This window comes from Pagrus pagrus (assembly GCF_965226575.1).
Source record: "Pagrus pagrus genome assembly, chromosome: 5".
Lineage (NCBI taxonomy): Eukaryota > Metazoa > Chordata > Actinopteri > Spariformes > Sparidae > Pagrus > Pagrus pagrus.
The window spans coordinates 1,939,894-1,953,751 of record NC_140189.1 but is presented as its reverse complement, the minus strand read 5'-3'; the positions used below and the strand labels follow the sequence as shown (position 1 = coordinate 1,953,751).

Genomic DNA, 13,858 nt, shown 5'->3' with positions numbered 1-13,858 from the left:
CGATCAATAAAGTCTTCATAAACAGATTATTTCTAAATTCTGAAATATAAATTATTTCATCCATCCCCTTTAAGAAGAAACTGCATTGTTGGTTTCTCTGTCCTTGTTGCTTAAAAAAAAAAAAAAAAATACATGTAATTCCTCATTGCTAAAGAGGTGCGCTTGTGCACTTGGAATCAAATGAATCCCTCCAATGAACTTTTAGGATTTTAACTGGATACAGACAATAACTTCGGTCTAATTTTGCAATACAGATATGGAGGTTGAGAAGCTTTAAGTTACAAGGTGCCATGCTCAGAGCGTTGCTGTGGTTGCAAGTGTTATACACTAACTTCAACAACATCAACTGCTGCCATCTAGTTGACAACATCAAACTCACATTATTGGTTCAAAATCTTTATTAATTAACTGTGTGTTATTGCAAAATATTGGTTCCAGCTTTTCAGTTGCAATGACTAGCCGTTTTCCTTTGTTTGATCTGAGTTAATTGAATTCTTTGGGCATTGTTGGTCAGATAATACAAGACTTCACCTTGGTTTCCAAGACACTGTGGGTACTTTATTGTTCTTATTCTCATCCTTATTTTGTAATATTTTATGGACAAATTGATTCTTAAGAAATAACTGCTACAGATAAAGAACATATTTGTTACATTCCTAGATTTAGAAAGGACCTCCTCCTCAGCAGAAGATACCTTAGACTTTGTAAAGAAAACACGAACATTTGTTCTTTCTTACTAGTCACCTGTTTGATATTTGACGGGTTCATTTGCAAAACCAGATACCTCCGTTTTGATTTATTTTTTTAACCCTGATTTTGTTGTTGTTTTTGTGCACTCTTGGGAATATTAATCTAACTGGCACTAGGTTTTTTCAATAAAATATGTAAAATTTTTTACATTTTCCTAATTCATGTTTTGTTTTTTGTTTTTTTTTAACTGCACACGAAGGCATATCAGTCAAACTGCTGTTGTTTTTCAATTAAGAATGGATTTTATCTGTTTTTGCAAATGAACTCTTCATTTCCTCCTTTGAATTATTGTATTTTTCCACACAATGTGCGTGTTGGCAAACTCCTTATTTGTCCAGTAAGACCTATCACCTGACCTCACTATGTTGTAGGTCATTGTTTTAAACCTGAATTCCAATGAGAATAATGAAAGGAACTGCTCCAAGTTTGACTTAAGGTTGCTCCTTACTCTGTTTAGATATACAGTATATTCATCAGAAATGTATGGATATTGATTATCATAGCGCATATGGGGGGGGGGGGAATTGTATTTCATGATACAGCAGATAAATTCATTTAGCATCCCTGACGTAACAGACGTGAAACATCCTTGTACCCCCGTTACATCATGACCTTCACATGCCCACTACGTGTATCTGTCCTATTCTGTTCATGATCACAAAAAAGCGAAAAGAAACATAAATGTGTTCAGTTCCGATATCGAAAATGTTTAATACCGTATATGTATCATATTACCCATAAAATACTATATCAATTTCAGGAACAATTCAATAATAGTTTCTTAACTGATCAAAAAACACACAGGCAGCAAATGTGTCACCCGATTAGAGGTCCTTCAGCGATGCATGGTGCAACATGTGTTGGATAATTCCAGAAGACGCGTCGCAGTTCCTTTGCTGTTGCGGTCCAAAGACGAGAGGTTTTGCTGAACCATAGCACTAGCTTTACCTGGGGCGCACCGTCTGCGACTCTAAAGACACCCAGAGACTTTAGAACTTTAATCTCTTCATAGCTGTTCAGCAGTTCGGGGAGTTTGTTTCGGCATTAAACGCCGCCGCCGTCGATTTATTTAATTTAGTTAGCCTGGTAGCTCAGTTGTCAAAATGTTGAGTGTCGCCAGAAGCGTTTCAAGGACTCTCCCGACAAGGAGCTGTACGAAAAATGTGTCCTCTTTAATCAAGAAGGTGAGTACAAAAAACGTACGCACGTAAGTAATCACTCTTACGCTAAAATAGATCTAGTTGTGAGATTTGACAAGAAGCCGACTAGCTTAGCATGCTAATAGTGTTAGCTTGAGGCCAGCTTAATTAATGTTGACTACCAAGATGTTCTTTTTAGACAGCTATCAAGAAGCGGCCTGCGTTGTTAACCTGGAATTGTTAACACGAATATTAAGTTGTGTTACGCTAAACAATATGAACTACTATGTATTCATTGATGCATTTGCATTTACAATGCTGGAGAGATACTAGGCTCTTGGGGCTAAGCTAACAGCCAACATTTTACAGTACGTCTCCATTCTCACGCAGTTGGTTAAACTGCTTAGCACTGCATTGTGTTTAAATTATGCCTTCAATGGTATCTTAATCACTCGATTGGAGTGATAGACCCTCACTGGTTACAATACTGCAGCGGATGATCGATTCGGTGACCTTCAGTGAAGTGTCCCCTTTCCCAACATGCTGCAACATTTCTCACATGTTCTAGAGTTAGATACATACATTCATATGTTATTTGTCTTCTACAGTATTTGTTTTGCTGCATCTTAACACTAATCTACGATGTTACACTGTCGTGCATGCGTTGATGGACTAATTTCTGTTTGTCTGCTATCTACATTTTTAGTATCTTTTGACGTAAAACAGAAAAGAAGCTGACATGTATTATTATTATTATTTATGTTTTAGGTTCTTGCTCAAATCCAACATTTGATAACAAGAGTGTAACTATTGGGTGATGTATTCACAGGCATGCTGGAGTGGCGATGCTCTCAGGGCTCTGTCAAGGAGGGACTATGTGTGAGTATCAACAAAATGTGTCCTGTAAAAATCCAGTTGAAAAATGATGACTCGCAGCAAAGTCGTGAAGTAGTATATTTAAACCAGCAGAAATACTGGGATAAATCTGAGTTCCTATCCCAATTGGGACTTTTGATTGGAGTTACTCACATAGGTACTTGGTTATTAGGAGGGCTGTTCCAAATGTCATTTTGTGACATCAGAAACTCCTCCTGGGATTTTTAAATTAAGCTTTGTATGTTGGCATATTTTATGATGTCTTCAACCTAAAAAAAAAAAATCGTCGAACAAAATCCCAACTTTGAATAGATCGTTGCTAGACCGCCCCGGTAATACAGGTATATGCGGGAAAGCAAACATTTTTTTGACAGAATATATCCTTTGGTAACAGCATGTTGTGGATTTTGGAAGTAATTACATCTGTTTTTTCAGCTAGTGTTGACTTTAGGACTTAATGCTCTGTAGGGCTGCACGATTAATCGTTAAAAAAAATCGCGATCTCGATTCACACATACACGCGATGTCATTTCTACACACGGCGATTCTGAAGCATTTTATATGTCGAGCTGCATCATAAACAAATGCTCCTATTTTCCTCCCGGCTAATAAGTTGATAAGGTATTAAGTCCATTTTTAAGAAAATTTCCTTGTAGAGAATACAATGAAAGATTCAAGAGTTGAGTGTTCAATTCTGAAGTGCTATGTTCAGGGCCATATGCTCTAAGTAAAGGAAATCAGACTGTTTGATGTGCATATGATGATAAGGGGAAGTTGTTATCAGCCGCATGTCTCAATTATTTTTTTTTACTTTTGCAAAAATCATTTCTCTTCCAATGATAGAACTACTACTATGCCTCAGCCAAAGCAATGTTTTTTTTTGTTTTGTTAAAGTTCATCAGTGCAAGAAACATTTTGTGAAAAAAATCGTGCCAGAGAATCGTGATATCAATTCTAAGCAAAAAAATTGTGATTCACATTTTTTCCAGAATCGTGCAGCTCTAATGCTCTGGAGTTAATGGAAATGTTTGGATCACATGATTTGGAAACAATCCTGTGCAGCCACCATTGGAATATAATTCACATTAGAGGGTGGATCGGGCCTGGGAATTAAACCGTGCCCGGCCCGAACCTGAGACTTTCAGACCCGACCCGACCCGAGCCCAAATTAATTAATTTAAAACCAGGCCCGGCCCGGCCCGATACCCGAAATATTATTATGCAAAATTCACGTTATTTTCAATGACGACAAACAGCTGCAGCGCAGCTTCTACTGATGAGACGCGAGCCAGCTCTCTGTCCACACACACACACACACTCTCTCTCTCTCTCTCTCTCTTCTCTCTCCCTCCCTCTCCGTTATTTGAAATGAGAAGCGGTAGTGGAGGAGGAGGTAGGCTACCGCCCGTCCATCGCTTTAATTCACCAACTGAAAAACAGCCATCCATCATTTCATGAAGTGTGCCTGAACGTCAATATTTATCTCATCACAGTCCGCCGTGCAGCCCGACCCGACCCGAGCCCGAATTAATTCATTAAAAGCCCAACCCGATACCCGGGAGGGCTGCCCGACCCGAGCGGGTACCCGACCCGATTCCAGCCTATAATTCACATAGGTAGAGTAGAGTGCATACCTCCATCAAGGATGTGAACTGAGTACGTCTAGTCTACTACTATACCACTTGCCTGGCCAAGCGCACAGCTGATGCAGAGAGCCCTCCTCCCCCTCACCAATGGCAGACCATGCTGTATAGTTAGTGATGGAGACGCTTGCATAACTCTACATGAGACAAACTTTAAATAGCGATTAGAGATAGACCGATATGGTTTTTTCAGGGCCGATACCGATTATTAGTAGTCAAGGAGGCCGATAACCGATATTTGGAGCCAATATTCATTTGCAGTTGAAGGGAAAATATTGGCGTCAAAATTTTGAATAATACAAACTCCAACACTTAACTTGGTTTAAATGCCTTAAAGCATATGTTTATTAAACAGCTTATCAGATTTGCAACATGTTAAAGGTTTTTTTTATCTTAGACAATAGACATTTTTGTTTTAAAATTCTAACAATACGTGCAGGGAGCTCCCAGGCTCAGCAGCATGTCTTATAAAGTTAAATGAAAACTTAAACAAATAAATAGCTCCCTAAAGTTTTCTACAGTAAAGTTTTCCAAAATTTCAATATAACTGAAATGTTAATCTTTCACTTATCTTTGTTTTAAGTTCCCAGGGTCAGCACCATCTCTTATAAAGTTAACTGAAAATTTAAATAAATAAATAAAAGTTTTATAAATTAAATAAAACAGAGAAAATTTGCACAGAAATGTGAGTCTAAAATCAAAATCAATCCGTGTTTATCATAGGAACATACAGCTGCCACTAATGTATTGGGCCTCACAGTAACGTTAGTAGTCGTGAGTTGTAGAGTTTCGCTACAGTCTGCTGAGCGTCTATAGCCAGAGAAGGAGAAAGCGGACCGGTGGGCTATCGTTGCGCTAAAAGCAAATCAGCCTTCACCTCAACGTGCTTCCCTGTAATAAAACTGGACTGAATTGAGTTCATTAGGTTTTTACTCTCTCACTCACACACACACAGACTTCTACTATCACGGACTATTTCCATATCGATATTATCAGCAACCTTGTTTCAAGTGATGAACAAGCAGGTCTGGAGGGACTGCGAGCGTGCAGAACTGCCGGTTATGTTTATATAACGTTAATGGGCTCACAGTAATGTTACTAGTAGTTGTTGAGTATAGAGGACTGGGATGTTTATTACAATTTTGAGTCTGCTGCCTTAACTTACCTTCGAAACCAAGCCCCCAGGAACAGCGCTGGGCTTTGAATCCAGTTTAACATGGTGGAACAACAGTGGAATTACAACTTCCGGGTCCGTCACGTGATGCACACTGGCCTAAAAAGACTTTTTCCCATAGACTTACATTGTGAAAGAGACGTCTGTAAATCACCGGATAATTTTTTTTGAGTGTCACAACCCCTGCGAAATGACTCGTTTTACAAGCAGAATTTGATCCATTCGGTCCGATAACATTTCTAAAGTCTAGAAGAGCTGCACGATTAAATTGTTTGATCCCCATTCAAGTTAGCCCACAGTGCTAAGTCTCTGGTACGCACGTTCCAAGAGGCGGGTTTAAAGGAAACGCTAGTGCGCCTGCTCTATGGGCAAGACAATGCGGAACTGATGCGGAAGATCGGGGTATTTTTATGCCCGCCATGACACCCGGAAAAACAAACTCTTTTGGCATCATGCTCCACTGAGTAACGTCCATAGGAATGAACGGGGCCCCGCCTCCGACACTTTATCCAGTTCTCTTTATACATCCATGTTTTTGAAACGTATATCTGCTCTCTGGACCTTCTCCATTCGGCAAAACTTTTTCTCCTCTCCACCATGTGTGTGAGCACTGTGCATGCACAGCTTTCACTGCTGATTGGCTGTTACCCGTGCCGTGGCTCTATAACCAGAGCGTGTAACCAATCAGATGGTGCTGTGGGTGGGACAATGCTGGAGACAGAGTAGTGACAGCAGACAGAGAGGTGCCGCTGCAGCAGAGCCAAAATAACCCAGTTTTAAATTGATCTCTTATCGGCCGTCTGATTTTAAAAAAAAAAAAAAAAAAAAAAAGGCCAATGCCGAATATAGGCGCCGATAATCGGTCTGTCCCTAATAGCGATAGCTAAATGGGTGGCTACAGCTTGCAGGCTAGTTAACATTGTATAGTTAACCTTTACAAGTGCAGTGTTTCCCCTAGGTTGACGAGTTTGGGGGGGGGGGCAGACATCAAGTTTAAATATTTGAGCGTTTTTCAGGAGGATGATCTGAACAGCTGTTCTATTCGCACTTAAAATGTTTTTTGTCTTTTCAATGTAATTTTCAATCTATGAAATCAAACTGTTTCTTTATTTTTGCCAAGCTTCTCTCAAGTTTTACTCTTTCAAATAATCAACCATCTACAGAACTTTTCAGTACACTATTTTTCTACTTCTTCTTCTCATCATCATTCTTATTAATAATATTGTTTAAAGTGAGCCTCTTAAAGTTTAACAGAAAAATACATCATACAAACAGCAACTTTTGCAGCCTTGTCAGTCTGATGGCGAGTTCTCACTTTCTGTCATCACTAACATGCTGTTAATAATCAAAGAAGCTCTGAGGCTTTGTTCTATATGTTATAATACAAGATTTAAGCATTGAGCTACAATCAGGCTACATTCATGACTCTGTACAGTCAAACTAACCAAAAACTTCTTATTGATCATCATTATAAAGTTTCAGGGCGGTCCTGTAACCATGGTAACTCACGGTGCCAGAGGGGAGGGAGAGACGCTGAATGAAGCCGTTTACACAGATACACTGCAGACAAAGTCCAGACTATAGTTGTTGTTTCACACATGTAGCACACAACAGGAGACTCTCCGTGTCAGACGAGTTCTCACGTGCTGACTAAACTCAGTTGATAACGTAGCAGCGCGACGAGTCCTTGCTAGCTAAGCAGCTAAACTTTAGCGCCGCTCCGTGTTGAGATACCGCCCTGTGTAGTGTAAAGTTGGACATTACATTGTGTTAGTATTATTAAAGAATGTTACATGCCATGTTATGGTTTCAGCATATTTTTTCAGCATGCAGTACCTTTTGAGGTTATTCTGGAGAATATTCTATACTATTCTTTTTGATTGTTGCAATAATAATTTGATAGCCTGTCTGGCTTCATGTGCATATTAGTGCATGTGAGCCTCCTCCCTTTGGAACCATTTGACCTCCACATTCATAAATACTGACTTGTGACCTCACACACACACCAGAGACACAGACACCCTTCTTAGAGTGGCAATGACGGAGAGAACCAAACGTTCAAAAGTGTGGTTCTACTTCATGAGAATCGTTGCAGACAATACTCATTGCCACAAGTGCAACAAGTCTTTTTCTTATGTAAGGGCAGCAACACGAGCAATCTTTCAAAAGATCTAGCAAAAGTACATCACATACAGACGGAGAAATGCAGTTTGACAGCCTAACTCTTAGTTCTTTTCCTGTTTTCCCATCTACCTCAGTTATGTTATGCTAGCAGGTGCCCACACAGAGTTAATTAAATTATACAGATATGGGTTGATATCCGTTAGTAACCACTGGTCAGCTAAATGTTAGCGATGCAGTCATGAATTCTGTCTGAGGTGATGAAAGCATCATCTAAATTGTACTTCAGAAGTACTCAAGTATAATTACATCCAGCAATTAGGCTACTAATTTAGCTATTTTCTTATCAACAGCTTGGATGATGCTTTCAACATATCAGATATAATTCATGAACGCATAGCTAAATTTTCAACTGGACAGTGACTATTTAATTCTGACTGACTTAATCCATGTATGCATGTATGTATATACTATAGTCATGCTGCAGTCTGCAGCATGCTCATATGTCTATCCCGTGTTACCACTGTATTTTTTTAATGTTGTGAGCAATCATTTGTTAAAAAATTATAGTCACTAATAGTGAATTGTTGAACATGGCTGTTAAGACATGTGTTCGTAAAAACAGTTTTTTCATTATGCTCTATAATAGTTCATTTTTGAAAAATGCTTGCTCAGTATTCAAGAATGTTTATATAGTACAACAAATAAAGCAATTGTTCATTCTCATCTTAAATTGTTAAATTTTTTCACTTAAAGACTTAACAAAAAGAACCGATAAGAGTACCTTTTTAAAGTTCCGGTTCGATGAGCAGTATCGGAAACAGTAGTAGTACCGTTAAAATCTTAACAAAACCCATCCCTACAGGTGAGTTGGCTGGCCAATCAAGCCCATTAATGCCATGGTCAGCAAACCAGTTACTAGTCCTGCTGGAAAAGGAAATCAGCATCTCCATATATCCTGTATATTAATGCAAATGCGTTCTTGACTCCGGTGTTTGTCCACAAAAGTGGGATGTCAGAACACACAAACACACACACATTCGAATATACTCCTTCACTCTCCGCCTGCAGGTACAAGCCTCTTGTTCACAGCTCCACTAGTTACTGAAGCAAGTAATAGCCAATTTGTACATCCTCTTGCTTGCCAAATGTACTTACATCCTCACTTGACATGGTCCGCGAAAGGGTAACTTTTCATTCCGTTATCTCATGTGTTGAGGGGATGCTTCTACCTGCTGCTGCTGCTGAGAACGGTGGAGGTTTAGAGGGCAGAACCACGCGCCTTGCGTGGGGGGCGAAGGGAGAGGGGAGGTGTAGCCGACACTGTGTTTCTTTTTTTTTTTGGCCTAACATGCTGGTGCTGAATTGCAACCACTTGTGGTGCTCAATTTGGCATTTGGGACATTTAAATTCATTAGATCCAGATTTTTATTGGGAACTGCATCAAATTGTACTAATAAATGCCAGCCACCAAAAAAAAAACCCTGTTTTGTTTTAATTTTTTTAATTCATCAAGATCCATGCATTATTCCCTGAGAAATTAACAAAAATGTTAAACGCCATATCACAAAAAAAGTGAGAAAAAAATTCCTGGATCTGTCCCTTTTTATCCAGATCCACACCAAAAGTTAATTGGGTCTATTCTGTTCAGTGGCATTTCTGTAATCCTGCTGACAAACCAGCATTTCAAATAAGAAAGATATAAAGTATAAAAATCACCTCTGTTGACTTTTAGGACATTCTAGTAAAACTTTTTTGATATGTCGATAATGATACGTGTGTATGTGTTGTGTCTTGTAGGTCAGAAGCTGTCAGGGGAGCAGTCATTGGAATTGACCTGGGAACAACCAACTCATGTGTGGCAGTCATGGAGGGGAAACAGGCCAAGGTGAGGATGAACGGACACTTAAAGCTCTGGTCTACGATCTGAGAAAGGTTTGAAAAAAGCATCCCCCTCCACACACACACACACACACACACACACACACACACCCCTCTGTGCTCCTTAATCCCTCCCCTCCAAGCTCGTATCGCTCTCCCCTCGGAGCCTCCCGCAACACACCCCCTCCCGCAACAAGAGCAACAAACCGGCAGAAACCAAATACAGCCCAGCTTTGAATGCGGAGTAACGATGTCGGATTCACAGGTAAAGTTATTACAATGCATGTTGAAACTCATGTAAATCTTGTAAGTCATTACAATGTCCACAGCTAAGCTCCACAGCCAAGCTAGCGTAACGGCATTAGCATGTTACAGCTACGTTACGTTACAGCTACGTAATAAGTTACAACAGCTAAGTTAGCCACTTCTAAAAGTGATTGAGGGCCAAGAGACTAACAGATGCTGCCGTCAGCTTTCATCACAACGATCGCTTCCACATTGTGGCTGAAAAATAAACCTTCATTAGCCTCGGACCAGCTGTGTCCCAGCTGTTGTCTGAGTAGCACCAGACCGCGACACAAACGTGCCCGTAAACCGTAATCTCTTGTTTATGACAGATAAGAGACACAAATACACACATCGTAACACGTATATGATAATCCATCATATTGATTTAGCAAAGGCTTCGTTGAAAACAAACGGACAAGACCGGGAGGAGGGTTAGCAAAACAGTAGAGTAGTGACCGGGCGAGAGGTTGTTATGGAGAAATAAATCCGGACAAATAAAATAAAAATCCGAAAATAAATACTAAATCCCTCCGTTTCATTCATCCATTCATTCATCGTACTTGCTGCTTCATTTAGCTGCCACGAGCAAATAAATAGGCTGATTTGGTGTAAACATGATAGCAATGTTAGCTTGTTGTTAGCTTACAATGCTAGCACAGAGGCTAACGTCTCCGTCGAACAAGTAAACAAGTGTTGACAATACTGCAGAGACAGAAATTGTCTCGACACAGTCTAATAACACAGAAACAAACTAACGGCAGCTTTCACAGTCATCAGCAGCATTGGCATGAAAGTTATCTGTGTCACACCATCCACAATAAAGACGAAGATTACCTGCTCAACAGAAACTCCGCTGTATCAGCACCGGGTCCATATCTTCACGGACCTTTCGCCACTGTTCAAACGATGACCCGATGTTTATTCCGGTTTGAGCCTTCTTTGTTTCACATCTCCGGTTTTGTGTCTTTTCAGTGACAGACTTTCTTTCATCGATCACCGATCCTGTTTTTTGATGATAGAACTTGAAAGCTCATTTAGATCAATTCTCGATTAAGGCTTGAAATTTGTAAAACCTTTTTCCGCCAGCCTATAAGTCTGTTGTTTTGTCAAAAAAAAAAAGCCAAAATATACATAGTTTAGATGGTGGTATTTAATGTGTGAAGTCTGTTTAGTTTTTCCTTGATTACTGATGTCTTGGGTCTTAGACACAGATTACTTCCATCCCATGTTCTTTGATGCCTTGTGAGTTTTTTCTCATTCTTGTCTGGTTAATAAATGTATTTGTTAATGGTGTAACAAAATATAAGACCAAGGGGGGGGCGCTGCTCTGTGAAGAGAGCAACTCCTGACACAGCTTCATTCCCTCTGCAATAACCACCCTGAACAATACAAAATGGATACTGCACGGTCCCCTTTTGTGTGTATTTAAATGTGTTTTAGAAGTGTTTTGAGATGTGAATCGTTTGTATTGCCGAGCCTTTTCAAAGGAGAATTTCTAGCTAGGTATCTGTGTTATCTAGTTTAAGTTGAACCTGAAAAATGGTTTCTAATACCAATAACAGTGTTGGTAGAGGAGCGTGAAGCAGATTTTTTTTTAGTAGATGCCTTGGTGTTTTGTCTCGCACATTAAAAGATCTAGGTAGCTTCAATTTAGTGCAAACATTTTTATCAGTGTGTCTTTGGCCAGTCAAAGGATCACTTCTCCAACTGGTGTTTACTGTGACAACAACCAGTGACTCTGTATAGGAGCTCAGACAGATTGAGTCAAACTCTCCAGTTTCTCCTTATGTAACCCTCTTTTTATGTCTGCTCCTGAAACTGTACTATCATGGAAGCTCATATGCAGAACCACAACATTTCACTGGGATTGAAACGGTTTCATCTCAAGCTGATATGTTTAATCTGTGGCACCTACTGTAGAGTGATGCTGCCTCTGTAAGTGTCTTTCAGTTCATTTTGTTTTCCTTCATGCAATGTCCAAACATCACATTCAGTATAACTGAATCACGGCACCCATCGTATTTGCTTTGGACCAGTGGGACCACATGATCTTTGTCTTTGAAACACATTCATACCTAGATGTAGTAGTTTTCTGTTCAGTTCCAAGGAAATCATTTTAGAGTTATTTTAATTAGTTAGTTATTTTAATTCGGCTTTGAAAGCTGTAAGACTATTACGCAGACAAAGGACAAGGACCATGGTTTAACAGACCACTTTGGAGTTAACAAGACAGTTGGTCCATCATTTTAGGGTTGATGAGCGGTGAAGTATTTGGAAGCAGCTGAAGGATGTATCCTTATGTCTTAGGTGTTGGAGAATGCAGAGGGAGCCAGGACGACTCCTTCAGTCATTGCCTTTACAGCAGAAGGAGAACGTCTTGTGGGCATGCCCGCTAAACGCCAGGCTGTCACCAACCCTCAGAATACATTGTACGCCACCAAGAGACTGATTGGACGTCGCTTTGATGATCCTGAAGTCCAGAAAGACATGTGAGTGCATCTTGGGCCTTATTATTAAAAACATTTTGCATTGTTGCATATACTCAATTCAAAAGTAATTTATGCTAATTAATTCCTGGAAATGGTGATTCATTTTCACTTTTTTCTAAAATTTCATTGTAGATACAAACTACTGAAAACTTCTACACCGTGATAACTAACCCACTGCATAAATGTTTTTGAATTGATGAAAAAAATTAATTTTGGGCTGGAATTTTTTTCATTAACAGGAAGAACGTCCCCTACAAGATTGTACGTGCATCTAACGGGGATGCTTGGGTGGAGGCTCATGGGAAAATGTATTCACCTAGCCAAGCTGGAGCCTTCGTCCTGATGAAGATGAAGGAGACTGCAGGTATGACTACAACTGCACTGGATAAATAATGTTGTGTTAGTGTTTGTTTGACATTTACATCATCATATGTGAGCATTAGTTTTGTTAATGATTTTGTCTCTGTCTGGCAGAGAACTACCTGGGAACCAAAGTGAAGAACGCTGTGGTCACTGTTCCAGCTTACTTCAACGACTCTCAGAGACAGGTACACACACAAACACACATAACATGCTTAAAGGAATAGTTCACTCTAGAATGAAATTCAGTCATTATCGACTTACCCTCATGCTGATGAGAAGTCCGGTGTAGTTTCTTATTCCTCAAATTGCAGCTGGAGACCCGCGGGAGTACTCTCCGGCAGGAATAATCCATATAACGAGCATAAGTGGCGACCCAGAGGAAAAGATCCATAAAACTACAAAAAAAGTTGTAATATTCCTCCATACTGCTCGTCCGCTGCAATCCAAGTGTCCTGAAGTGGCGACATCCAGAGTTTACTCGAAACAACGTCATTTAGTACATTTTTATAGCCTAAACAGTCACTATGTGAGTCTCCCTCACAGCCATTTGCATTACGGAAGCCACGCCAGACAAGATCAATGAGGGCTCGCAATAGATACACACCGGTAGTTACATCCTGCTGTGAGCGACCGAGCAACACACAAACACAAGAGGGATCTGCCTACACTAGTGATTTGAAACTTTGAAACTCACAGCTGGATGTAAATACCGGTGTGTATCTATCGCGAGTTCTGTACTGCACTTTGAGGATTAAGAAACTACACCGGACTTCTCATCAGCATGAGGGTGAGTCGATAATGAGTGAATTTCGTTCTAGAGTGAACTATTCCTTTAAGCTTCGTGGGCCAGTGTGTATCCTTCCTTTGTATGATTGCTCTGATTGATCATTCCTCTGTAAGTATCACATGAGCACTAAAACAATCAGACAAGGTGTTATGTTTGAGAATGAACAGCTTTAAGATGTTTATTACAATATAGTCAAACCTGATCATCGTACCGCATCATACAGGAGCAGAATATTTAAAAGATGAACCTTTGAAACTCTAAACTCTTATTGGTTTTCTGTTGGGATTTGGTATTTGAACTTTTATCAAGTATTCATCTACTGGAGTTCATCTAAGTCTGCATCTAGT

The 13,858-nt window shown here is 39.8% G+C and overlaps 1 protein-coding gene across 1 annotated transcript in view; it reads left to right on the top strand.

Annotated features, from left to right (window-relative positions):
- The first annotated feature begins 1,615 nt into the window (after nt 1–1,615).
- hspa9 (heat shock protein 9) overlaps nt 1,616–13,858 on the top strand; it is a 29,622-nt gene continuing 17,379 nt past the window's right edge. The window contains exons 1-6 of the mRNA XM_084353945.1: nt 1,616–1,934; nt 2,719–2,768; nt 9,504–9,591; nt 12,180–12,361; nt 12,601–12,725; nt 12,836–12,909. Coding sequence (XP_084210071.1) covers nt 1,854–1,934; nt 2,719–2,768; nt 9,504–9,591; nt 12,180–12,361; nt 12,601–12,725; nt 12,836–12,909 — 600 coding nt within the window. The 5' untranslated portion in view covers nt 1,616–1,853. The remainder of the gene's footprint in view (nt 1,935–2,718; nt 2,769–9,503; nt 9,592–12,179; nt 12,362–12,600; nt 12,726–12,835; nt 12,910–13,858) is intronic.